This window comes from Pezoporus wallicus, unplaced genomic scaffold (assembly GCF_028554395.1).
Source record: "Pezoporus wallicus isolate ANWC-B61680 ecotype Strahan unplaced genomic scaffold, APGP_CSIRO_Pwel_v1 scaffold_2584, whole genome shotgun sequence".
Lineage (NCBI taxonomy): Eukaryota > Metazoa > Chordata > Aves > Psittaciformes > Psittacidae > Pezoporus > Pezoporus wallicus.
In genome coordinates this window covers 5,089,322-5,114,186 of record NW_026642851.1, presented here as the reverse complement: position 1 = coordinate 5,114,186, position 24,865 = coordinate 5,089,322, and the positions used below count along the sequence as shown (strand labels likewise).

The window sequence follows — 24,865 nt, the reverse complement described above, 5'->3', positions numbered from 1 at the left end:
GTGCCAGAGCCTCTCCCTAACCTCTTCACAACTGCAGCGTTTTTCAGCATGTGATGAGCTTTCACCAGTGCCAAACACATGCTGGGATACCTTCTTCATAGGGGGATAGGACCGAAGTCTATTTCTTGGGTAAAGCACACCCCAAAGTTGGTGTTTTAGTGACCTGACCACCAAGTTGCTATTGTACCAGCACCCCTTATGAAAATATGCAAAAGAAAAAATTCAGCGACTTCACTGGAAGATATGAAAAAAGCAATGCAGTGAGGGTGGTTGAAGAAGAGGGGAAAGAAAGAGAGTAGTTAAAAAATAATAATAATTAAAAATAGTCCTGCAGAGAAAGCTCTGATGCAGTAGGTCAAGTGCTGTGGGCAGCTGTTCCGGCTATGCAGGTGTACCATGCTGTTGCAGACAACAGCCACAGTAGCAACCACGTGCTCTTTCCTGCAGGCAGATGTATGGCTGAGTTACACTGGCATGAACCATCCTTGCCCACCCCAGGAACGATGGCCTTCAAAATATGGTGCTCCCTCCCAAGCTGGGGGTGAGAGATGCTTTCTGGTATGGGGGCTGGCCCTGCTGTGGAGCTCTGTGACCCCCCAAAGCCATGCACAGGCATGTTCTTCCAGACAGGCACTTGTCTCCAGTGCCCATGTGAGCTTTCAGTTCTTAAGAGTAATGCCTTAAGCTAAAAAGCCACTGTGGCACGCACTTACCAATGTATTCACCATCCTCTTGGGGTTTCTAAGGAGCAGTGTGCTGCTTTCAGTTTGACCTAAAGCATCTTTCATTTTAAATATACCTGAGAGGAAGCTGAGGGCTATTTTGTAATACACATTTACACAAAATACAGAGCTGCAACTAACAACCATGCACAGAATCAAGCATCCATTAAGCAAAATAAATAAACATTTATTGAATTCATTCTGTATCAACCTCCTTATGGAAGAATAATCGTATCATACAATTTTCTAAACCTCATTTTACATGCCCAACAAAAGTTTTTAGTTGGACTGAATATTAACACAGTGGCAGTGGTTATTCCTCATTATTCTGTCCAGTCTCCTTTTTTTTCCTTTTAACCATCACAGAAGAACAGTCAGCATCTGTTTTATTTTCTCATTTCTATTTCCATCTAGTGGCAAGAGAAGTCACAAAGTCTTCACTGATAGATTGTCATGATTATGTTCTTAGTCTTAAGAAAAAAGTGAATTTATCCTTTGTGTTAAAAATGAAGTTGTATTTGTTACCAAATATAATGACAGACGTTCACTGGGAGTTCTAGAAAATACCTTCACAGATTCAAATTTGGCACAACTTCCACCCTGTATTTTGACTTCATACAATCAGATGAAGTAGAATAAGGATGTTGGCTCATCTTTCTATTTAAATGAGAAAAAAAAAAGACTTTCCATATTCATATGTGCTGATCATTAGGGCACATGCAGGAGCAACTTTAAACAGCCGTGCAATAATACCTGCCCAGAAAAGAAAAGGAAAGCGTTCACTGTCATTTGTTTTCAGACTGAAGAGCTGTAGTACCATTTAGTGGTCACACTATACCAATACCTAATATGTCAGGGTGGAACTGGGATGCTACCTGTTTGTAGTCCTCAAAATACGGTAGGTATTGCCATGGTGGTAGCCTTACAGGATCAGAATCACCTAGATTGGAAAAGACCTTCAAGATCATCAAGTACAACCATTACACCAGGACTACCAAGTCCACCGCTGAACTATATCACTGAGGGCCTCACTACAGGGTTTTTGAACACTTCCAGGGACAGTGATTCTACCACTGCCCTGGGCAGCCAGTTCCAATGCCTGATCACACCCTTGGTGAAGATTTTTTTCCTAATATCTAATGTAAACCTTCCCTGGCACAGCTTGAGGCCATTACCTCTTGTCCTATTGCTTGTTACTTGGGAGAAGAGACCAGCCGCCTTCCCTCTCCATCCTCCTTTCAGGTAGTCGTAGAGTCATAAGGTCCCCTCTCAGCCTTCTCCAGGTTAAACAACCCCAGTTCCCTCAGCCCTTCCTCATCAATCAATCTGACTTGTGCTCCAGGCCCTTCACCAGCTTCAAGTCCATTGTACCTCTGCCCCCTCTGTCTCTCCAGGGAGGTAGAGCCCCATGACCTGCTGCAGCGCAGCTCAGATGGCTCGAGGGGGGCAGACTGTGTGCCCCATCCTCTGCCTGTCACTGCAAACCTGCTGCTCCTGTGGGATAAACAGAGGCTTGTGACCACTCAGATGGGACAAGAGGTTCAGGAAGTCCTGAACCCTGAACTGGATAAAGTCAGGGGAGAAAAGGCTAGAATACTGTGCTGGGCTGTACCCTCTGCTGTAGTCAGTGGCTCAGCCCTTCAAGCCAACTGCTGAGCAAAAGTGTGATTCCTCTACTACTATCTCTTAAGACCTACAGCACCTCTACTAACATGGAAGAATCCTGGTCACAGGGTTAAACAATAGAATGTGGGCATCAAGTGTTTCCTGCTGCACTTAACTGTGATCCTGTCAGTGGAGTTTAAAAAGTTTACCTAAAGGTGGGAAAATAAGGCTGAATCCACTTGTCTACACACAGCTGTCTACTCTCACTTGGAACACAAAGGCATCTGCAAGTAGCTAGCCTGGATGATGCATGGCCTACGAAAAACTTGTGTCCCTTTGGAAAAGTAGCAAGAAGCCAGGCAAAATACCCCCAGTCACCTCACCTATGTGTGGGCAACAGAACTGGGATAGTGCTGATCGAGAGAACATCTCTACACTCATGTGTCAATACCCAGATGTAACAATCTGTGAACTAAATTCCATCCAAAATGTCTAGTAATGCCAATACTGAGTGGTGCCTTGCACTCTGCTGGCATCAGTGCTCCAAAATATGCAAACACCATTACCCAGCTATGTCATCACCGTACAGCAATTTCATCTCTTTCAAAGAACGCAAGTCTTGCAAGTCTTCATTCAACTGTGTAGCCATTCACACACATACCCCCAAGGAACCGATGCAGTGCTGTCAAGACACTAAGTATCCTGGGCTTGGAATGTGTCTTGCAGTTGTTTGTTTAATTATGAACTACTACAGGCTTTTATCTCACTATAATTTTAATCTCAGTATCTTTGTAATTTCCCCCTCAGACTGCTGGAGTCACTCATGACAACACGTGTGCATTACAAAGGAGCTTTGTGCTGACAACACAGTATTGCCCCAGCCATTCAACAGAACAGGATAACTGCCTCGCCTATCTGCCAGATTTGCTGAAGACAGAAAGACATGGGAACCCTACAGCCCAAGAGAAGGGTATGGGAGGGCAGCTGAGTGACAAATACCAGCTAAGTAAGGAATCTTAGGGAGATGAGCATCCTGAGGTGGGCACACAGGCTGCCAAGAGCAGTTTGTGACTATGAGCATTTTATATACAGTCAAGGTTGAAGTTTTAGTTGCCAGTTGCCATACACAGAAAGATATCTGAAAACAAAACACTTTAAGACCAGTCTAGTTAAAAAGTGATATGGGGTCTTAGCCTGTTGATACTTGGGCTAGTAAATTATTGATAGAACTACCTGAATGTATGTATTCAATAAAGGCAGTTTCACCCCAGGTAAAGATCTGGTTTTGTTTGATGAATGATAGTAGTTTTTCACAAGAAGATATGAACCAGTAATTAGAATTCCTGGGGATGCCTAATCAGCTTGAACCTTCACACTGTGAACATTCATTTGCACTGTCACATGAGGCTGGAAACTTATTCTCCCAGTTCTGTCACATGCAGCAGCAACCCCAGACTGCCTCTGTCTGTACCCCGGTACACAGGGTGGGGAGAGCAGCATACACCTGAACTATAAAAATACCTTTGGTTTTAGTTACCAATTGGCAACTAGAAACACAAGTCTCCTTCTGTGGCTATGAGGACACAATGGATGAGAATACAAGAAGTCTACTTTCTGGAAAACCAAATCATCTCTTCCTGTTTTGCTTGTCAGAGCATGCCAAGTAGAAACCTGTGACAGAAGTCTAGCAGGATCCATCATAGCTGCTGCCAAATATCTACAAATCTGTGAAAAAAAGTCCATGTTGTTCTCCAAGAGAATATTCTGGGATGTGGCTTAATGCACCGTCAATGACTGAAATGACTGGTGATTACCTCATAAGGGAGTCAAACTTCTTTTGTATATACAGAAGTGGAAGATTCCCTGAAAGATGTTAAGATTTAAAAGAAATCCTCAGTTTCAGGATGTAATAGTGAGGGGCTTACATCTTTCTTACATTGTACATCTTTCTTACCTCTCATATCACACTTGCTTGCTCACGGAGTGCCTGTTCTGCCCAGGGCAGCTTCATTATGAAGTGGAAAAAAACCTTCTAAGCCTCCCGAGGTCTCAGGAACTTCTGTTATCACTCCTCGCTGCCAAGAGTCATGATACAATTGAGCCATAATGATGAAAATTAGGAGGAACAGAACTTCCTGTTGGACCTCTCAGGAAAATAGGAAAACCTTATTGCTGGAAGTTTTGAGTTAGTACCAGGAATTCGGTCATATGATGAGGTAGGGCCCAGAGACTTGCTTTCAGAGAGATGCTAGGATTTGAAAAAGACATCAGAAGGTATTCCTGAAGGGTTCTTTTCTGTTCTATGAGGGGTTAAATGGCCAAGATATCTTATGATGGTCAGGGATACATCTGTGCTGGTCAACAGTAGAAAAAACTACTGCATATAGTCCAGGGTTAAAAGGTGGTGGCTGCCAAAACTATCAGAAACTCTAAAAGACAAGTCTTTACATCAATCTGTGCAAGAAGAAGGATTAAATACATCAAGACTGCATCATAGATGGATGGAATCTATCCTAGGCCAAGTATTCCACACAGGCCAGTAACAGTATTTTATTATGCGAATTCTACTCTATTCTCAGACTTCTTGGGTTCTCAATACTGCATCTTCTTCAAAGACAATCAGAAAAATACCACTGAAGCTTAAGCTCTGTTTCTGAGACAGAAAGAACCAAAAAAAGTTGAGTACACAAATTAGTATGAGATGAAGAACAAAAATTAGGCTAGCTATTCCTAAATACAGGTGGGCAAATGCAATGGTAATGACTGGTTTGACATTTTTAACACTGGACTAAAAACCGCATTTAAGAAATTTTCTGTCTAGAAACACCTCCTTACTTCAGTTTCCATTACATTTCCTTTGTACCAATTCTTTCTGAAACACCCAAGAATTGCAGTTTAAGAAATCAACAAGTTGCTTAAACTTGACAAAACCTATTTCCTGAACTGAACATTTTCCCACCATTTTTCATTGCCAATACAGCTCTATTTGTTAATCCCAGCCCCTTTGTTTTTTACCTAGATCATGTCCATCTTGGACAGCTGCAGTTTAGTAACTTATGAAGAGATTGTCAGAATTCTCTCAGGATATATACATGTCTGTTGCTTTACATATGCAAACTATTTCATAACTCACAGTGTTTCCAGAGCTCAAAATGTTGTATAATTTATGCATGTTAACAGCTATAGCAACTTGTTAATGACTTAAAAGATCTCTCTACTCTGAGTTGGTTTACAGATACGAAAAGATTTACCAGCAAATAATCCAGTAATCCCATTTTTAGCGAAAATTTTCCTCATAACTGCCCAGGTCGATGTACTATCCCTCTGTGGAACTCAATGCAGTACAAGAAAACAGTGAATTAAGTAATATATACAATGCCATAAAAGAGTACTTTTAGAAATCAGAGACAGTCATAGATGGAATTATTAGGTTTAATTAATTTTAATTTTATCCATACTATTTATACAGGATGTGCAAATTCATAAAATGCTTAAAATATCATGACATGGAAAACCCTGTAGTAACACCTGGAGTAAGATACAAGAACAGAGACAATATTCCTTACTAAAGTACTGATATAGCTGAAAAAAGTCACCTAGCTTTCAAATGAGCCAGTCGCTCTCATTGTCACGCTATACATGTAGCTAAATGCTCATCACAGTTCAGATATTTAAACAAGAACTTGCCTTTATGGTAAACTGAGTCTGAAGGGAAGTTCACCTGAATGTATTATAAAAAATTAATTTTTTGCTTATTTAAATATAACTTATTTCAATCATAGAATCAATTTGCTTGGAAGGGATCTTTAAATGTCATCTAGTCCAACCTGCCTGCAATGAGCAGGGAGATCTTCAATTTGCAATTGGTCTGCCTATATGTAACAGCTTTGAATTTTTTGTTTATATTTTATACCATCTCACTAACCTAAATAGTACTGAGCTCACACCTTCTCCCTCCTCCAAGCCATTAGTGAAATACTGTATTTACTAGAAGGTAAAAATATCCTATGAAATTTGGAGTAGAAAAGATGTCAACGCTAGAATTTTTAGATAAAACTTGAGAGGAAAAAACAGATATTTAAAATTCCTACCAAAAGTCTATATGCCAAAACACTACATTTTCTTTTTCCAGACATAATGTTTTTTTTATCCTTACCAGCACTTTTTAAGGTCTCTCACTCCCAAAGTTCAGTCTGCCTGTGTTTTCACTACATCAAATGGCAGAGTTATGACAGATACCATCTATCAGGAAAATAGAGCAGTTTTAATGTTAGAGCACAAAAAATTAACATTCAATTTTTTACAAATTAAAATACACACAATTTAAAACTAGATTTAATATTCCAAGTGTTTGACATAATTAAAAGTCTTGTATTTCAAAACACTGTAATTTCAATAAATTCAAATATACCTAATCATCTTAAATGCCAGGTATGGGTATTTAAAGCACATGCACCCCAAAAACATCAACATTTCTGTGACAGCCAGGTAAAATCATACGTCTTTTAAACAGTCTATTAGTGACAGATAAATAAAAGAGTACAACTAGACATAAAAATACATACAGAGCCAGATGCTGCTCCTGAAGCAAAAGAAATAAAAAATGTTGGTTTGTGTGTACCAAGTTCCTTGCACAGGATCTTCTTGAAATGCTCATAATTATACCAGTACATTGCTATGGTTATAAAAAGATAAACCTGCATTACAACACATTTGTATGTCCCATACAGAAATTCTTTAATCAAGTATAGATATAAGAATTCTACTGTGGCAACAGGAGCAAAAAGAAATGTGCTGAAAGCAAATTAAAAGTGTTTCTGTGATGAGCCATGGACAGACTGCCTTGTTCCGCTTATCTTTATATTCCAGAATTACTCATACGATACAATGAAAATCTAATACTGAAACGTATGAAATCCTGACATTATATAAATTGCCTAAATAAGAAACATTAACTCGGTACCTGTAGGACTCATATTCCTGTGTAACTTTTACCACATCACTGCTTAAAGAATGACTTAAGCATTATTGTTAGAATCATAGAATCATGGAATAGTTAGGGTTGGAAAGGACCTTAAGATCATCTAGTTCCAACCCCCCCTGCATGGGCAGGAATGAATCACACTTAACCATGTCATCCAAGGCTCCTTCCAACCTGGTCTTGCGCAGTGCCAGGGATGGAGCATTCACAACTTCCCTGGCCACCCCATTCCAGTGCCTCACCACCCTCACAGTAAAGAATTTCTTCCTTATATCCAATCTAAACTTCCCCTGTTTAAGTTTTAACCCCTTACCCCTTGTAAGCATCCCTATAGGCCCCCTTCAGATATTGGAAGGCTGCTATGAGGTCTCCACACAGCCTTCTCTTCTCCAGGCTGAACAACCCCAACTTTCTCAGCTTATCTTCATATGGGAGGAGCTCCAGTCCCCTATCATCAGTCAGCAGCAGCAGTGAGTGAGGTGTTGCATTCCAGTAGTAGGACAAGAGGTAAACCCCCAAACTAGACACATGAATGTTAACAAACACAAGCAAATATCTAAACACCCTCTGCTACAAACGTTGCCCTGTGTAACAAATGCAGGAGAGATTGCTTGAATTCTCCTTTCCAAGACCTCACCATAGGCAGTGTAATAGCAAATGCCAATTGGTGTCTTGATAAGGAATGGTGAGGAAATGCTGCATGCTCTACATTTCTGCAAAGTTCATGCAGATGGAACCCAAACTGCTTTCCTGTCACCTTTGGGATCGCCACACTCAAATGGGTGTACGTGGTACAAAAGCCTTTGCGGACACAGTATGAACGTACAGATTTATTTACAGGGACACCCCGCAGTGATGCCCAGTGTGTGGCCGCCATGGGCAGGGACATCCCCCTGGGCCTCCTGGGCACAGGCACTGCCTCAGGGCCAGCACCCCAAAGGCCTTTCTCCAAGGGATGCTGGGCGAAGGGGCAGCAGCAGCAGCAGGGCTGCGGTAGGCAGGGCTGCAGGGGCCCCGTCACCCCTGTGTCATAGTGCCAGCACCCGGCCATGCAGCATCACAATGCTCCGGGGCAGTATGAGTCCAGCGCCCTCCCCTGTCCTGCTGCCAGAGTGCCCGGTGCTGCCACCGGGACAGAGCTGGCAGCCTGAGGGCATCTGAGAGGCAGTCCCTGGGGCACCGGGGGAATTCCTGGCAGGGGGGAGGGGGTTGATGGGGGCAACCCTTGAAGCTGCACGAAGCTGCAGGAGGTTCTGTGCTGCGGTTCCAGCTCCTGGAGGGGCCACGCTCAAAGCTCATCACATGGATGGATGGATGCATGGATGGATGGATGGAAATCCTGCCTCAGTCGTTGGGGAGCTCGCTGTCCTCGTCTCCTGGGCATCAGGGAATTCGGTGAGGGGGGACTAAGGGAGGGAACACTTGAAGCTGCGAAGCTGCAGGAGGTTCTGTGCTGCGGTTCCAGCTCCTGGAGGGGACACGCTCAAAGCTCATCGCATGGATGGATGGATGGAAATCCTGCTTCAGTCGTTGGGGAGCTTGCCATCCTCATCTCCTGGGCACCAGGGAATTAGGTGAGGGGGGGACTAAGGGAGAGAACACTTGAAGCTGCAAAGCTGCAGGAGGTTCTGTGCTGCGGTTCCAGCTTCTGGAGAGGGCACGCTCAAGGCATCATCGAGGGATCATGCTTTGGTTGTCAGGGAGCTCGACGTCCTCACCTCCTGGGGAGAGAGTGGCAGCAGCCAGAAGAAAAAGGATGCACAGGCAGCTCAGTGCCCTCCCCCACTGCCAAGCACAGGAAGGATTCGTGCTCCGAGGATTCGTCAGGCCAAAGGCATTTTGCTGTTGTTTGAAGCCCGAGATGGCTTCAGGTGGAAGCAGAAAAAGCAGTGCCAGTGTCCCCTTGTCCCCTTAGAGGCGTAACCAGCTTGTGGAGCTGGAGCAGGTCTTGCTCACGTGCTCAGGGAGTAGCCGACCGCCAGCACTGGGGTCAGGAAGGAATTTTCCTCCGGGGCAGATTGGCACCGGTCCCCGGGGGTTTTTTGCCTTCCTCTGAGCACTGAGCATGACCCCTTGTCAGGGCTCCTCAGTCCATTCTGGCTGCGTTATCGCCTGGTGCTCATGCTCCACAAAGGCGGCCCCTCGTGTCCTGCAGCTGGGGGGGGGGAAGGCTTTTTTCCCCCCAGGCTGGACTAGCAAGCGTCCCTGGGGTTTTTTGCCTTCCTCTGCAGCCGAGCACAGCCCCTTCATGGGGCTCCTTTGGGTCATGGTGTCCCAAAGGCAGCTGCTCGTGCTCCACGCAGGTGGCCCTCGTGCCCCGCATCCGGGGGGAGGCAGCCTTCTGCACTCCCAGGGTGGCCCCAGCGTGGCCCCGGGACTTGCTGCTGTCCTCTGGAGGACTGAGCACCACACCTCGACAGGTCTTCCCTGGCCCTTTCTGGCTGGGTTCTTCTTGCACTGCTCTCGCACCACCACGGCACCACTCCTGCCCTGCCTTTCCTTTCTCAGGCTGCAAGGGAGGCTTTTGCCACCTAAACTGAAGGCTCTAAACTAAACCCGACTAAAATTAACTCAGCTAAACTAAATCAAATAACTTTATCTAGAAATAAATAAAATACTCTTTCTACCCATAACCATTCTGAGTTGTGTCTTTGAAAGTGATTTTGGTGCTGAAATTCCCTTGGCATTTCAGGTAAATAAGGATCTCCTCATTGTACAACTTGTGAGTGCAGGCAAGGGAAGGCAATAAAACGGAATGGAATAGAACAGAAGAGAGTGGACTGGAACTGAACAGAATACAACAGAAAGCTCTGCTATGTTATGCATATAGAATCATAGAATAGAGTTGGAAAGGACCTTAAGATCATCTAGATCCAACCCCCTGGCATGGGCAGGGATGCCTCGCACTGAACCATGTCACCCAAGACTCTGTCCAGTCTGGCTTTAAACACTGCCAGGAATGGAGCATTTGCCTCTTCTTTGGAAAACCTGTTCCAGTGCCTCACCACCCTAACAGGAAAGAACTTCTTCTTTAAATCCAATCTAAACTTCCCCTGTTTAAGTTTGAACCCCTTACCCCTTGTCCTATCACTAGTCTGTGATGAAGAGTCTCTCCCCAGCATCCCTATAGGCCCCCTTCAGATACTGAAAGGCTGCTAGGAGGTCTCCACGCAGCCTTCTCTTCTCCAGGCTGAACAGCCCCAGCTTTCTCAGCCTACCTCCATATGGGAGGTGCTCCAGTCCCCTGATCATCCTCGTGGCCCTCCTCCGGACTTGGTCCAACAGTTCCATGTCCTTTTTATGTTAAGGACACCAGAACTGCACACAATACTCCAAGTGAGGTCTCATGAGAGCAGAGTAGAGGGGCAGGATCACCTCCTTTGACCTGCTGGTCACGCTCCTTTAGATGCGGCCCAGGATACGGTTGGCTTTCTGGGCTGCGAGTGCACACTGAAGCTGGCTCATGTTCAGTTTCTCATCGACCAACACCCCCAAGTCCTTCTCCGCAGGGCTGCTCTGAATCTCTTCTCTGCCCAACCTGTAGCCGTGCCTGGGATTGCTCCGACCCAGGTGTAGGACCTTGCACTTGGCATGGTTAATCTGCATGAGGTTGGCATCAGCCCACCTCACAAGCATGTCAAGGTCCCTCTGGATGCCATTCCTTCCCCCCAGCCTATCAACCAAACCACACAGCTTGGTGTCACTGGCAAACCTGCTGAGGGAGCACTCAATCCCAATGCCCATGTCAGCGACAAAGATGTTAAACAAGACCGGTCCCAACACCGATCCCTGAGGGACACCACTCGTTACTGGTCTCCAGCCGGACATTGAGCCATTGACCGCAACTCTTTACATGCAGCCATCCAGCCAGTTCTTTATCCACCAAGTGGTCCATCCATCAAATTGATGTCTCTCCAATTTAGAGACAAGGATGTCGTGTGGGACAGTGTCGAACGCTTTGCACAGGTCCAGGTAGATGACATCAACTGCTCTACCCCTGTCCATCAGTTCCATAGCCCCATCATACAAGGTCACCAAATTGGTCAGGCAGGATTTCCCCTCAGTGAAGCCATGCTGGCTGTCACCAAGCACCTTGTTGATTTTCATGTGCCTTAGCATGCCATCCAGGAGATTCTGCTCCAAGATTTTGCCAGGCACAGAGGTGAGACTGACTGGTCTGTAATTCCCTGGGTCATCCATTTTCCCCTACTCGAAAATGGGGGTTATATTTCCCTTTTTCCAGTCATAGGGAACTTCACCTGACTGCCATGATTTTTCAAATATGACGGCCAGTGGCTTAGCAACTTCATTCACCAGCTTCTTCAGGACCCATGGATGGATTTCATGAGGTCCCATGGACATGTGTATGTTCAGGTTCTTAAGATGGTCTCAAACCAGATCCTCTGCTACAGTGGGCCTAGGGTCTTCATTCTCACAGTCCCTGTGTCTGCCTTCCAAGACCTGGGTGGTGTGCTCAGAACATTTGCCAGTGAAGACTGAGGCAAAGAAGTCATTCAGAACCTCAGCCTTTTCCAAATCCAGGGTAGCCAGTTCTTCCGATAGCTTCCGGAAGGGGCCTATGTTGTCCCTAGTCTTTTATTTGCGATGTACCTATAGAATCCCTTCCTGTTATCCTTAACATCCCTAGCCAAGTTTAATTCTAACTGGGCCTTAGCTTTCCTAACCTGCTTCCTAGCTTCCCGGACAACATCCCTGTATTCTTCCCAGGCTGCCTGTCCTTGCTTCCACCTTTTATAAGCCTCTTTCTTCCTTCGAATTTTCCTCAGCAGCTCCTTATCCATCCATGGAGGTAACCTAGACCTCCTGCTGCACTTTTTTCGAGTTGGGATGCAACACTCCTGAGCTTGTAGCAGGTGACCCTTGAATATCAACCAACAGTCTTGGGCCTCCCTGCCCTCTAGGCCTGTAACCCATGGAACCTTACTAAGCAGGTTCCTGAAGAGGCCAAAGTATGCTCTTTTGAAGTCCAGGGCAGTGAGCTTGTTGCACACTCTTCTCACTGTCCTGAGGATCTCAAATTCGACCATCTCGTGATCGCTGCATCCAAGGCTGCCCTGGAGCATCACATTTCCAACCAGCCCTTCCCTGTTGGTGAGCACAAGGTCAAGTATGGCACCTCTCCTTGTCGGCTCCTCTATTACTTGCAGAAGGAAGCTGTCTTCTACACAATCGAGGAACCTCCTGGATTGCTTGTGCCGGGCCGTACCGTCCTTCCAACAGATGTCAGGGTGGTTGAAGTCACCCATGAGAACAAGAGCCTGTGAGTGTGAGGCTTTTCCTATCTGTCTATGGAGTGCTTCATCCACAGCTTCTCCTTGATCAGGCGGTCTGTAACACATCCCCCCAGTAATGTCCCCCAGAGCTGTTCTCCCTTAAACTCTGACCCACAAACTCTCTGCTGATTGCTCACCTGTTCCCAGACAGAGTTCCATACTCTCCAGCCTATCCCTAACATAAATAGCAATTCCCCCTCCCCGTCTGCCGGGCCTGTCTTTTCTAAAGAGCCTGTAACCTTCCATTCCAACACTCCAGCCATAGCAGCCATCCCACCATGTTTCTGTGATGTCTGTTATATCACACCCCTGTACATGTGCACACATCTCTAATTCCTCTTCTTTGTTCCCCATGCTACAGGTGTTTGTACAGAGGCATCTGAGCTGAGCTCCAGATGAATCCGGCTCATTGGCTGGAATATCTCGACATTGCTCCGAGCATTTATTACAGATGCTGGTAACTGACTCAGTGTGCTGGGATGGAATGATGCCCCCCTCCCCTAACACATCTAGTTTAAAGCCTCCTTGACCAGCCTGGCAAGCCTCCTACCAAAACTGCTCTTCCCCTTCATTGCCAGACCAGATCAGGCCCCAGTAGACCTGGCCTACATGCTTGGGTCCGGTGGTCAAGACACCCAAACCCCTGACTATGACACCATCCTTCTAACCATTTATTAACCTGGCCAATCCTCCTAGCTTTCTTTAAGGTCCTCCCCTTTATCTTGGAGGATTAACAAAAAGACAATCTGAGCTCCAGAGCCCCTAACCACCTATCCCAGAGCTCTGTAGACCTGTTCTCCAGGCTACTTCTGCCTGTATCACTAGCACTCACATGGATTGCTAGAAGTGGGTAATAGTCAGTGGGACTTACTAGAGCAGGCAGCCTCCCTGCAACATCCCTGATCTGTGCCCCTGGTAGGCAACACAGCTCCCTTGAGATGGGGTCAGGCCGACAGATGAGCGCTTCTGTTCCTTTCAAAGTAGAGTCCCCTACTACTATGACCCACTGCTTTTTCCTGGCAGCACCAGTAGAAATCTTTAGCAGTGCCCCAGCTGGTTGTTTCTGGTGTGAGTATGTTTCCTCATCAGTCCCCTGCAGGACAGCAAATTGGTTCTGGGTGGGGATAACAGATTTAGGAGGAAGCCCCATGCTTTTAATTGTCCTCTTCCTCTTTGTTGTTTTGTTTTTTTTTTTGTTGCTGTTTCCCAGCTTCCTGGGGTAACAGCCTCCTTCTTTCCTACATGAGCTACAGGGGATGCTTGAGGCCCTTGCACAGTTTGGGCCTGGAGCAAGCAGTCCTGCTTCCTCTCAGCTTCCCTGACATCTTGCAGCCTATTAACAGCATTCCACAGCTCAGGACCTCCACCAGGGAGCACGGGGTGCAGCCCTGCCCATTGCGCACCCTTCTCTCACAAGACCAGTGGAGGCACTCTCTATACTCCGGAGCTCTGCACTGCAGCCTCTCCTCTCATCAGCTCTGCCTGGGTGCCTATGCTGGCCACCACCAGGGCAGCCAGAGCAGAACTCTCAGACCAGGGCCTGGTCATATGGCGAGTGCTCACCATCCTGCTCGCCCGGGTCACTCGCACTCCTTGGGGCAGGTTTTTAACCAGTCAGGGCTGATGCCGCTCCTCCTGGCTCCACCCCGTGTGAGTCCCTGCTCGTGTCAGCTGAGCTGCTGGCTCCTGGGCAGGTCCTGTTGAGGACTTGAGGCTCTCTCGGTGGCTCTTGCCACTGAGTTGAGGCTCCTGGATGCTGATCTTCCCCCTACTCAGGTGTTGAAGGCATCCTCTCTCAAGCTACTCACCTCAGCAATTGTTAACCCAGTTCTTATGCTTATAAACATTCACAGCTTAAGTTTTATGCAGTCACGGTAGCCTCCCATGGAACATCCTTGAAGCATACCATTCACACTCGGGCTACTAACACCGTGGGATTTTAATTACCTTGTGCTGCTTGAGTCATGCTGTGCTGCTTGACTGTTTTCACAGAGGAGCTGCTTTGTCAGAACCAATTGTTACACTGATTTTAATCCCTCTTTAAAGACCTAACTTCAGCTAACTGCAGCAAAGGCACAGACTGTTCTGTAAGAATACCAGAAGCCATGATGCTGTTAGGGCATCATTCAAACTGAAGAGCCAAAATAAAAGGTATTGAGGGAGCATATCTTAACTGCACAGGGAGTATTTATAAGGGAAAAGTTAGCAGAAAACACATTTGGGAAAGGCATTAAACAGCATTAAACACCATTAGCTTTATATCATCTGAGCTTTATGGCTTTTTTTTAATGCATTTGCCTTTACTCATGCATCTCACTGCCTGCTCACTTCTGGTTCTTCAACAATAGACCTAAACCTGTAAAGCAGTAGCTTCAGGTTAACCTGTACCTTTACTTTTCCAGCACCTCATGACGCCTTCGAAGTACTGGGCACAGACAAGTGCCCACTGGGTATGAAGTGAATGCTAGAGCAGTACAAGACTAACTTCAAATCTGTGAGCATGTTTTGGACCAGTGGAGCAACAGCAGGCATGGATGAAAGAATAAAAAGTCTGAGAACAGACACACATCACCTTAGTGCCCTTTTCCTTGGGCACTTCCTCACAGTGCTCTGATCTTCCCCCTCTGTTAAAAGCAGTAGAGGGAACGAAGATCACTAGCTCCTGCCACATTGCTACAGACAGAGACCAGTAAGAGAACAGGAGTTTCTACTTGAAATCAGACAACAGGACTTAGATGAAGAATTTTAAGTTCCCTTATAAGCTTAACAGAACAGCCTAAGATGCAATTGGCAGAGAAGAATTAAGCAAATTTTAAAATGAATATTCAACAGGAAGTACTTTGAACAAAAGGTTCAGATGAATCCTGACAGTTATCTTTAGCCTTAGAGAAACCATGCTGCCTTAGGTTCAGAAGCCTTCCCTATCACAGAAGGCTAAATTAATTCCCTTTAAGGGACAGGATCCCTAAACAGGAGATACAGTCCAACCACAATGTTCAAACACCTACCATTTGCAAAGTGAAAGAAATCAGAGTATTATTCATTCTGAAAAGAGAACAGCTGAAATAATTTAGTTCTGTTAACTCAGCTACCAAGTTCAGTTTTTCATTAAATATCCCAATCACCTCCACCTACCACGCGCCGGTTTAGTTCACAGCCAAATTAAAATTTACTCTAGGTACACATCTAAATGTGCTCAAATACCATAACAGTCCAAACCAATTAATGGTCTACTAGACTGTTTTGAACCATAAATTAAGTTAGATGTCAGATGATCTTAAGAATCATTAGGAGAACAAAGACAGGTCAAATACTTCAAGTGCTCTCTGCATCCAACAATAGGTTTGAAGAATTTTTCTGAGGCAACACAAAGTGTTCAAATGTGTTATTCCTGGTACTACCCAAAGCACCAAAACTGTTTCAAGGACAACTGATGCCTGATGACCCACAACCTTCTGACAAAGACGGGCCTAAATGAGTCAGAGACCTTTACCACTGGCATTAACAAGTCTTTTATCAGTCTCCTTATAGCAGAGCTGTGACAAAAAGGGAAAACACATGATCTTCTCCATCTCAGTCATTGTAGAGTGTAGCCCTGGGACTAATAGTGCTCTGTATCAGCCTTTTCTGCTTCTAGACTTTCAGCTCTGGAGCTTTGCTAATGAGTGATGCTCTAGTTTCATGGGTTTTAGAACAGTTATACAAACCGACTCATCTTGCTAAAAGCATTTCCTGATGACACTACCGTGTCACTGCATCTTTGTACATGTTTTCAAAATTAAGTAAGCACACTTAGCTACAGCATGTTCCCCCATAAGGAAATAACCACTATACCTGTCAGAGAGAAAATTTCCTATTGGAAGTCTTCAAAAACAGTCATTGTGTAAGCTAAAGATGAGAAGAAACAGTCTAAGTATAGAGAAAGGGAATGTTACAATCAGCCTTAGCTGGTATCCACAAACAAAAAGGGGGGAAAAAATCAGGTCCTCAAAGAATTTATAAATAAAAACACCCAAGAGAGAACAAATAAATCTCAGTCATTCTTAAAGCTAACCACTAAAATCACCTAAAACCACAGTAAAAATCTAAAAGAGTTACGCATAAATTTATCTTCTGACATAACAAAAACTTGCAAGGAAAATAAACCCAACCTGAGAAAGGTACATCTCTCAGAACAGTAGAACTCCAGCCCCTCCACAAGGAAAGCCATCCGTCTGAAGCCACTTTACTGCTGACACACAAGTACAGTAGCTTGGAGGAGAACTTGCAATACTGCATTCTATTTCTGATCAGCTCCAGGGGGCTCACAACGGTAATGGAACCAACTGCAAATGAAAAAAAGGTGGGGTTGTTTGTTTTTTTCTTTTCCTAAATCAACTATTACTGGTAATATTTCTGGAACATAAACGTAAGGTCTCACCTTGCTTTATACATTTGATTCATCTCTCTCATTTGAAATAATTCCCCAAATAAGCTTCCTTTCCAGATAAGAATACTGTATCTATTCACAGTACCTGATCTTTATGGACTGACAAGTTACCTACTTTTTTTCAATACTGGCATATTGTAATCCACGCCACATGTTAAGAATCATCATTTTTGGATTTATTGCATAAATAGGCTGACAATTTCAAGCACTCATAAAAAGTAACTTTCAATAATTGCCATTTTTAAGTGCAACTTGAAGAAAGTGAGCTTGGGGTTTTGTTTTGGTTTGTTCGCTTGTTTCTGTTGTTAAGGACAAAAATGATGGCTAGAGATTAAGTTTTTATTGATTTCTAAGCATCTTCTTAGCAATTTCTAAGCAACTTCTCCCGAGTAACAAGTGATAGGACAAGAGGTAATGGCTCTAAGAGGAAGTATTCTAAAACCATGCAGATGAGGCCCTCACTGATATGGTTTAGTGGTGGTCTTGGCAGTCCTGGGGTAATGGCTGGATGTGATGATCCTGAAGGTCTTTTCCAACCTAGCTGATTCTGTGATATTTGCTATTCTTATTTTAAACTATCAAGAACGTGTCTGATAAAGTAACTCTCCTTTACCTGGTAGAAAGTGAGTCACCACTCACTAACAAGCTCCCATCACACATGTAACAGACTTCAATGATTTTACTAGATCCAAGCACTTCCCTCCTATTGCTGGGGTAAGGTTTCCTTGATATGTGAATTTAAAATCCAGAGCAGCCTAATAAGAAAAATTTGCCACATCAGCACAGAATAACAATTCTTTTTCCGGTAGTCTTCCAGTCCCCCCTGTATTTTCACAAGTAGAATATAGAACTAAATCCTTAAGTGCCTTCTAAGAAAGCCCCAAAACGTAAGACCTGAGCTACTTCTGTAAAAAAATGTATGAGGAAAAAGATAAACCAAAGTAAGAAAATATAAATAGAAATTAATTCCCCATTACATCATACAGCAATAAAACCAGTACAAGTCCAATTTTCACTTCCCATGTAATTACCTATGTAGCTTCCATTATAGAAAATAATGCTGTTTATTATTAGATTCATAACAGAACAGAATTAAACTGTCCTTGGCAGAACCCTAAAACCACAAAATTCTGAACAAATTACAAATGTTGTGGAAGTGTAACAGTAAAACTAAATCACATTATTACAGATTGGAGGGTTATGTTGCCCAAGAAATACTGGGTAATTACAGTATTCCTTCTTATGCCCAGCTTCATGTAATATTATCCCTCATTTAAAGCCACACAAATTTACTTGATAAACCCAAGAAAACAGCATACAGGTATTTTATTTCAGTTTTTTCTTTAAACAAATGGCAACTTACATCTGCTTAAGGAACCTGCAAGAACTGGAACGTGCTCATCATCCTTTCCTAGTCCAGATTTCAAAGCTTCACTCAGTTGGTTATAGCAGGTTTACTGTGGTAGGGAGTGCCATTATTCTAAAAAATAAGAAAGGGAATCTAAATTAATACCAGGAAAGCAGAAGATAAAGTCAACCATCTTTATCGACATTTTGTAAGGAAAAGAGAATTACAAGAAGAGATCTGATAACAACATTGAAATATGTAAACTGCTCTTGTAGAGAGAAAATGAATGATCCATTTTTCATGACAAAGAAAGAGGATTCTAGTTAGATGTTAAAAAAAAGGGGGGGGGGAAATGAGTGTGGAAAGAGCTGCTGATAGCAAGTCATTAGTCACAATTTACGGCAGCAAATACCTATAAAAAACTAGCATTCTCTAACAATCATGTTCAATCCTATGATTCCATGATGCTCAAGGGGATGATTGCATTAAGTATACCACCTCTAAAAGGAAGAACAAAAGCCTGATGCTCCTGTTTAGCTACTGAGAATGTATCTAAGAAGTTACAACGAGAAATCTCAAGATTGGGCAAAATTATTCTGTCTCTAGATGTTTTTGATCAAACTGATTACATCATTATCTGTAACTTCAGAATTAACCACATTTTTAACATCACTTCAAAAGAAACATACTAATTTGTCTAAATAATGAAGTATTTTTTAAACAATAATTCATAACATGTTACCAAAAAAAGAACATTCAACTTACAGTGTTAGGGGAAGTCCTCTCCACAGTGACTTAACTCACTCTCTTTGAGTAATTTTCACAAATGCATCCTAAAAATACAACCAGCAAACAGCAACAATTAGCTCCAAGCTTTTGTATTCAGTAATATACTTTAGCTGTCAAAAGACAAAATTAATGTATTAAAAAGTGTATTTCTAAAATGGCTTATAATTTTAACATCTCACTTTTGTAATTGCTTCTGCTAGTTACCATATTTAATCACACATAGGTCCTCTGAGCTGAACAGAAATTTGTGTGATTAAAATCAAGAATTTCTTTCCATCTTTAAAAGGCCAAAGCAGTAAGTTTTTATCAAGGACTGACAGTCCTGTGAAGAAGTCATTTTCAGAACTAATACAGTATGCAGCAACATGTGGAAACATACCCAAAATAATACACTAAAATACTTTTTTTAATACATAACAAAAGTTCTAGGCATAAAATAGCAATTAACTCTCAATGATCCTTCAATACTTGCTTTCTCTGACAACGTGACAACATATGTGCAATGCATCTATACTATACTATATATCTGGTAGCTTACAATGAATATCATAGCTGTCCCTTATGATCCCAGACCACTGACAGCAGAGAAAACTAAAACTCGAAGTGCAACTGAAATCACCATGAAAATGACAAACTCCTTAATACTAGGATACCTTATTTTCTTAAACATCTGGGGGAAAAAGATTGAGATTTGATGGCTTAGAATATGCTGAAGACCAGACATTATCAAAAGGCCTCAAAACATACCGCCCAACAGACCATAAAAAGGAGGCACAGAAGAAAATGGTGAAGAGCTTTAGAGGAGACAGCTTTGATAGGCAGATCCACTGAAGTAAAAAGTTGCATGGGGAAACAAAGACACGATTTACTAAAACAAGCCTGACTTGAAAAAATGGAACTTTGAGAGGGAGTCAAGAAACCCTAAAAAGTCTTAACATGATTTGACCAAAAAGGGGTGTCTATAATTTTTCAAATAAAATTCTGTAATTAGTTTAGCTAGTTTATATGTTTATAATCCAGCTTCAACAAATTTACAATACAGGAAGGTACAGATAAAACGACTGGAGAAAGGAGGTAACAGAAGCCCATATTTATATATCTTGCTAACTATATGGACAAATATATCAAAATATTTGTACAGTCCTACCACCAGAAACCTACAATGTCCACTACTATTTGCTTTACTGCAAATTGTTCAGCACTGAGGGCTTTTTTAACAATGATATGACAGTCATTGCTCTTTATGGATCATATTACCAGAGGAAAAATATGCACAAATTCATGTCATTAGAAAACTAAGCAACTTTCTAAAAATTATATAGTAATGTTAAGTAAAAAATTTAAACTTATGAACTTATTAAATAAAAAAGGTAACACTGTAAAACTGCTCAAGAAATTGGCATGACCATTTCATTCCTCTTGGAAATGTAATTCTAAAAATTTATTATCACATGTACAACAGAGACATGTCAAACAATATCTTCACTAATAAAGCTGATCAGTGTCCAACAGCAGGTCTGCTTCTGGGTAAAATCCTAGTCCTACAAGTTTCAATGGATCCAGAACCTAAAGCATGAATTTAACTTTAAAACACTATCTGCATTGTCAGTTCAGCTCAGCAGCACACTGGTAGCTCTGTGGACAGAAGAGCTGTAAATGGGTACAGAAAACCAGTACCTGCAGGCACCAACCCCTGGTGATGTGACTCAAGTGGCAAAAATAAATCAGAGGCAGTATCCTGTGAGGAGAACTGTGCAGCTGCCCACTTGTTTATCTTAAGGAAGGAAGAAGTATTTTCTTGTAGAAAGTAGGAGGCATCCTTAATCGCCATATAAATTACACTGTAACCACAAAAAAATCCTGTCAAAATGATAACAGATTCTACTACAACTTGAAAAAAAAAAGCCAATAAATTTATAGTATGCTATTTAAAAATGTTTTCAATCTATGGTTTTATATAAATGTAAAATGTTCTTACCGACCTCCCTTTGAAATGCCCAGGTTTTTTATACCAGGCTTTGTGGTTCCCATTGTCACAAACACATATATGATCCATAAGGCCACTGGAGTATACAAAACACTTTCCTAATAAAATGGTATATAAGAATATAGTTAATGCTTGTAAAATTGTTCTTAGCAGCAATTTGAAACTGGATATAATGGTAACACAGATTTGTCTCTGGTTAGGCAGGGAGGGACAAAATAATCTTTGGAAATCAATGACAACAAATTAGGTAAAAGGAAAGAGGGAACAAATGCACTCCTCAGAGTGCCAGGCTTAACAAAACTGCGCTTGCACGCTCAAGGAGATATATTTACGCTATATTACCATCTGCTGAAGACTAAAACCAACACAAGACCTGAATGCTTCTACTGTATGTAACTATGTGAACATTTTTCAGATTTTTAAAGCAGCATCTACATTACAAGTGGTGGTGTTACATCTTAGGTTAGACTGCATTTATACTAGATCACCCTCTTTTTATTTCTTCTATGCCATGTACTTTGAACCTGTAAAATACTATTGCCGTTGCAAAAACATACTTTGAGCTTCACATTTACATATTTATGAAGGGTTTACAATTTACAAAAAAATAAAAAAACAACCCAGGACAGAGCACAAGATTTTTCCTGACTCACAGCAAGTATAACCACAAATATTCATCTCCACGTACAACATGGAATACCAGTTATCTCCTTTCCTTTCAAATCTCATCTATTAATTACAACTAGTAATTAATAGTAGAACTCATTGGCATATCGTTGAGCACACAATGTCTTTATCTATTGGCTTCTTCTGGCTGCGGCCAATGACTTAGGAAAGACTACTCTTTTCAAAGTCTCTGGATTCTGGAGGAGATAACTTTAATACTGCATTGTGACCACAAAAGCCTTCTAATAAAATAGTTACTTATTGATAGCTTTTTAAAATTTAAACTCAATAGTAATAGTTGTACCTTCTGCTACAACAAAAACACTAAGACAGGAAAAAGCCTGTTTAAAATGGTATGTATTTACTACATTTTTTTCTACTGCGTCTGTTCACTGCCACATTCCTTCTTTAGCAATTTCAGTGTGCTGCTGTGCTGCTTCCCCGTGCCCCCCCCCTTACTCTGAAGAATCAAACGTAACTATTGCAAAACAAATGAAAACATTCTGTAGCTCAGCATTATGATAATGATCAGCTACATAAAAAAGCAAACTGTGTCTTCCATCACACTACACATTTATTTACCTTTGGAGAATGGATTGCTTTGGGCTTGCAGTCGAGTTTTGGTAACATCAAGAGGAGTTACTAAAATGAAACAGAAGTCATTTAGAAACACTGCATGCCCTGAAAATGTGGAAGTGTACAGATGCCTTATTATGACTTTTTATCTATGAAGTTTTTTTTTCCCCCAGAGGGACAAAACAGATCTGGTTTACAACACAAATTAGTCACACCTTAACTCTCTATTGATGCCTCTCAGCTGACTAACAGGAGGTTGAATGCTTGGCTTACATTCCAGTATCTAAATGTAGGGAATGTAAATGTGACTCCTGCAGCTCCTTTCAGTGGTTTAAAATTTGGCATCCTGTAGCATTTTAGCCACTCACACCTATTCTGGCTCACCTCCAGCTGCCACTTCAGAAAGGAGCCAGTCTCCTATACCTCTTGAGGTCTCAAATACCAACACCTTATGCTGTACTAGAATCTTACATACACACAATGAAGATCCATCTTGGGAATTACACAGGTCTGATGTAGCTTTGCTTGCTACTTTACCTAACATCATGGGACACGGTATAAATACAGAATAAAAAGTGTATCAGTTTGATAGTTTTGTTATCAGATCATATTTTGTAAAAACTTGGAAATTGTGGGTGAAAAAATCATGCTTAGAAAATTGCACGCTTCCCTGCTGCATAATCTGCATAAAAAGTCAGAACCAAAGCTTAGCTTAAGACAAAATTAACTGAAATATGAAGTATAACTCCAAGGGACATGAAGTGCTGAAGCTAACCAAACACCTTCTTAGGTATGCATGGGGAAGGAGGTCCTGAGTGAGATGCCTGAATATGAAGTAAAAGATTAATTCCACAGACTATGTAGAAGTCTAAATGACTAACAAAAAGCTATCCTTAAAGGAAATGCTTAGGGAAAAACAAATAAACAAAGAAAGAAACCCAATAAAAGGCTTTGTCAGTGTAGGACATCACAGAAGAATAAATTCATGTTACTACTGAAGTGTAGTAACTACATGAAGGAGACATCTCACAGAGGTTGGTCTTGCAGGATTTGTGTCATGTGCTATAAAGTAGACTTAGTTAAAATTTATTTTTAAGCAGCAGGAAATGTGGAAATTATTTTTTATTATTAGTTTTGTTTCTTGCAGAAAAAAAGCAATGAACTACTACACTGAGAGGAAAAAAACAAAAATGACACAGAAATGAAAATGTAATAAAAATTTTTCTTATGTTCAGAAATAGTTAGAGATTTCTATTATCCATGTTTATTAAAACACAAAAAAAAACATGAGAAACCTATGCAAGAACATCCTTGTTGAACATATTAGTGGAAACATAGAAACTCTGTAACTCGGGCATCACACTGAGTCACACTGATGAGTAATCAGTATCGCAAAGATTCTCCCTGTGGCAAGCTTGATAGTTTGCCTTACCAAATAATGATGTAATAATAGCTCCACAACATGAAACTATTGCTTGCTGAATAATGGTTGTTTTAGCCGAGTTGCTATCACTCATTTCAGCCACGGCTTTATCTTTGGAGAAGAAAAACCTGTTAAGGAACAGAAATACATTGCAAGACCATGATCAAAACTTGCAGAAAAATCAAGAGAAGAAAAAATTTTATATTTTCATTAACATGTATAGGCAGCAATAATGTAAATATTAGTTTTCTACATGTATGCAACACGCACCTTTATTTTTTTTCAGATTATTTGAGCCATGTTTTGTAAATAATCTGAGTTTTCTAAATGACAATAAAACCTCCAAATCCTTCTTACATTAATTACACTGTTTATCTTTTTTGTAAGCTGCATTAATTAATAGGCATTGCTTCTTGCTTCAACAAAAGGCTTAGAAGCACATAAATAACCTGTACAAATATAACTTCACAGTCTGTGGCCCATAAACAGTAGCACAGCAGAATAATTCATCTAGCCCTTCTCTTGCCCTTGTCATTTCTGTGAGAAAACCCTGAGAGGTCTCCTGGTTGAATGATACTACATACCCTGGCAAGAAGTTCATGTAATAAATGGTGACTAACTAGTACACATGCTATCATGCTATCAATTCCTTGAACAAACCCTACTCTATGGCTGCATAAGCATGGTTACCTTAGGAATGTACCTACAGTACCTAAAAATAAGGAGCTTATATATTCCCTGGATCTGCAACCAGCTAGGGAAGGAAAAAATAATAAATAAAACCATTTCAGAATTTATAAACCCCACGTAATGGTATATCTACTAGCATGTCTAAGTGCAGCTGTAATTTTATCAGTTGGCATTTATCCAAACTTTTTATTTGCTCTACAGGAACATGTTTTCCTCTTCTCACCAAGTTTCAAGTAAAGGATAAGAAAGATTCAAATAAAAGATAAGAAAGATTAAGCTCCGTAAACCAGGATTTGCCTCTCAGATGCTAACAACTACTAACGGGAGGTGGGGGGGGGTCGAGAGGTGTTTTAAA

The 24,865-nt window shown here is 42.0% G+C and overlaps 1 protein-coding gene across 1 annotated transcript; it reads right to left on the bottom strand.

Moving 5' to 3' along the window:
- Positions 1-888: 888 nt before the first annotated feature.
- SLC25A40 (solute carrier family 25 member 40) lies at positions 889-24,611 on the bottom strand. Its single transcript, XM_057432632.1, is given in 14 exon segments — positions 889-1,399; positions 1,402-1,475; positions 5,579-5,659; positions 6,490-6,524; positions 6,526-6,569; positions 6,893-7,002; positions 16,754-16,927; positions 18,395-18,486; positions 18,488-18,511; positions 19,145-19,212; positions 21,147-21,253; positions 22,404-22,463; positions 23,830-23,948; positions 24,528-24,611. Coding segments are annotated over 13 exon segments (1,062 nt in total). The 5' UTR covers positions 23,915-23,948; positions 24,528-24,611; the 3' UTR covers positions 889-1,291.
- Positions 24,612-24,865: the final 254 nt, after the last annotated feature.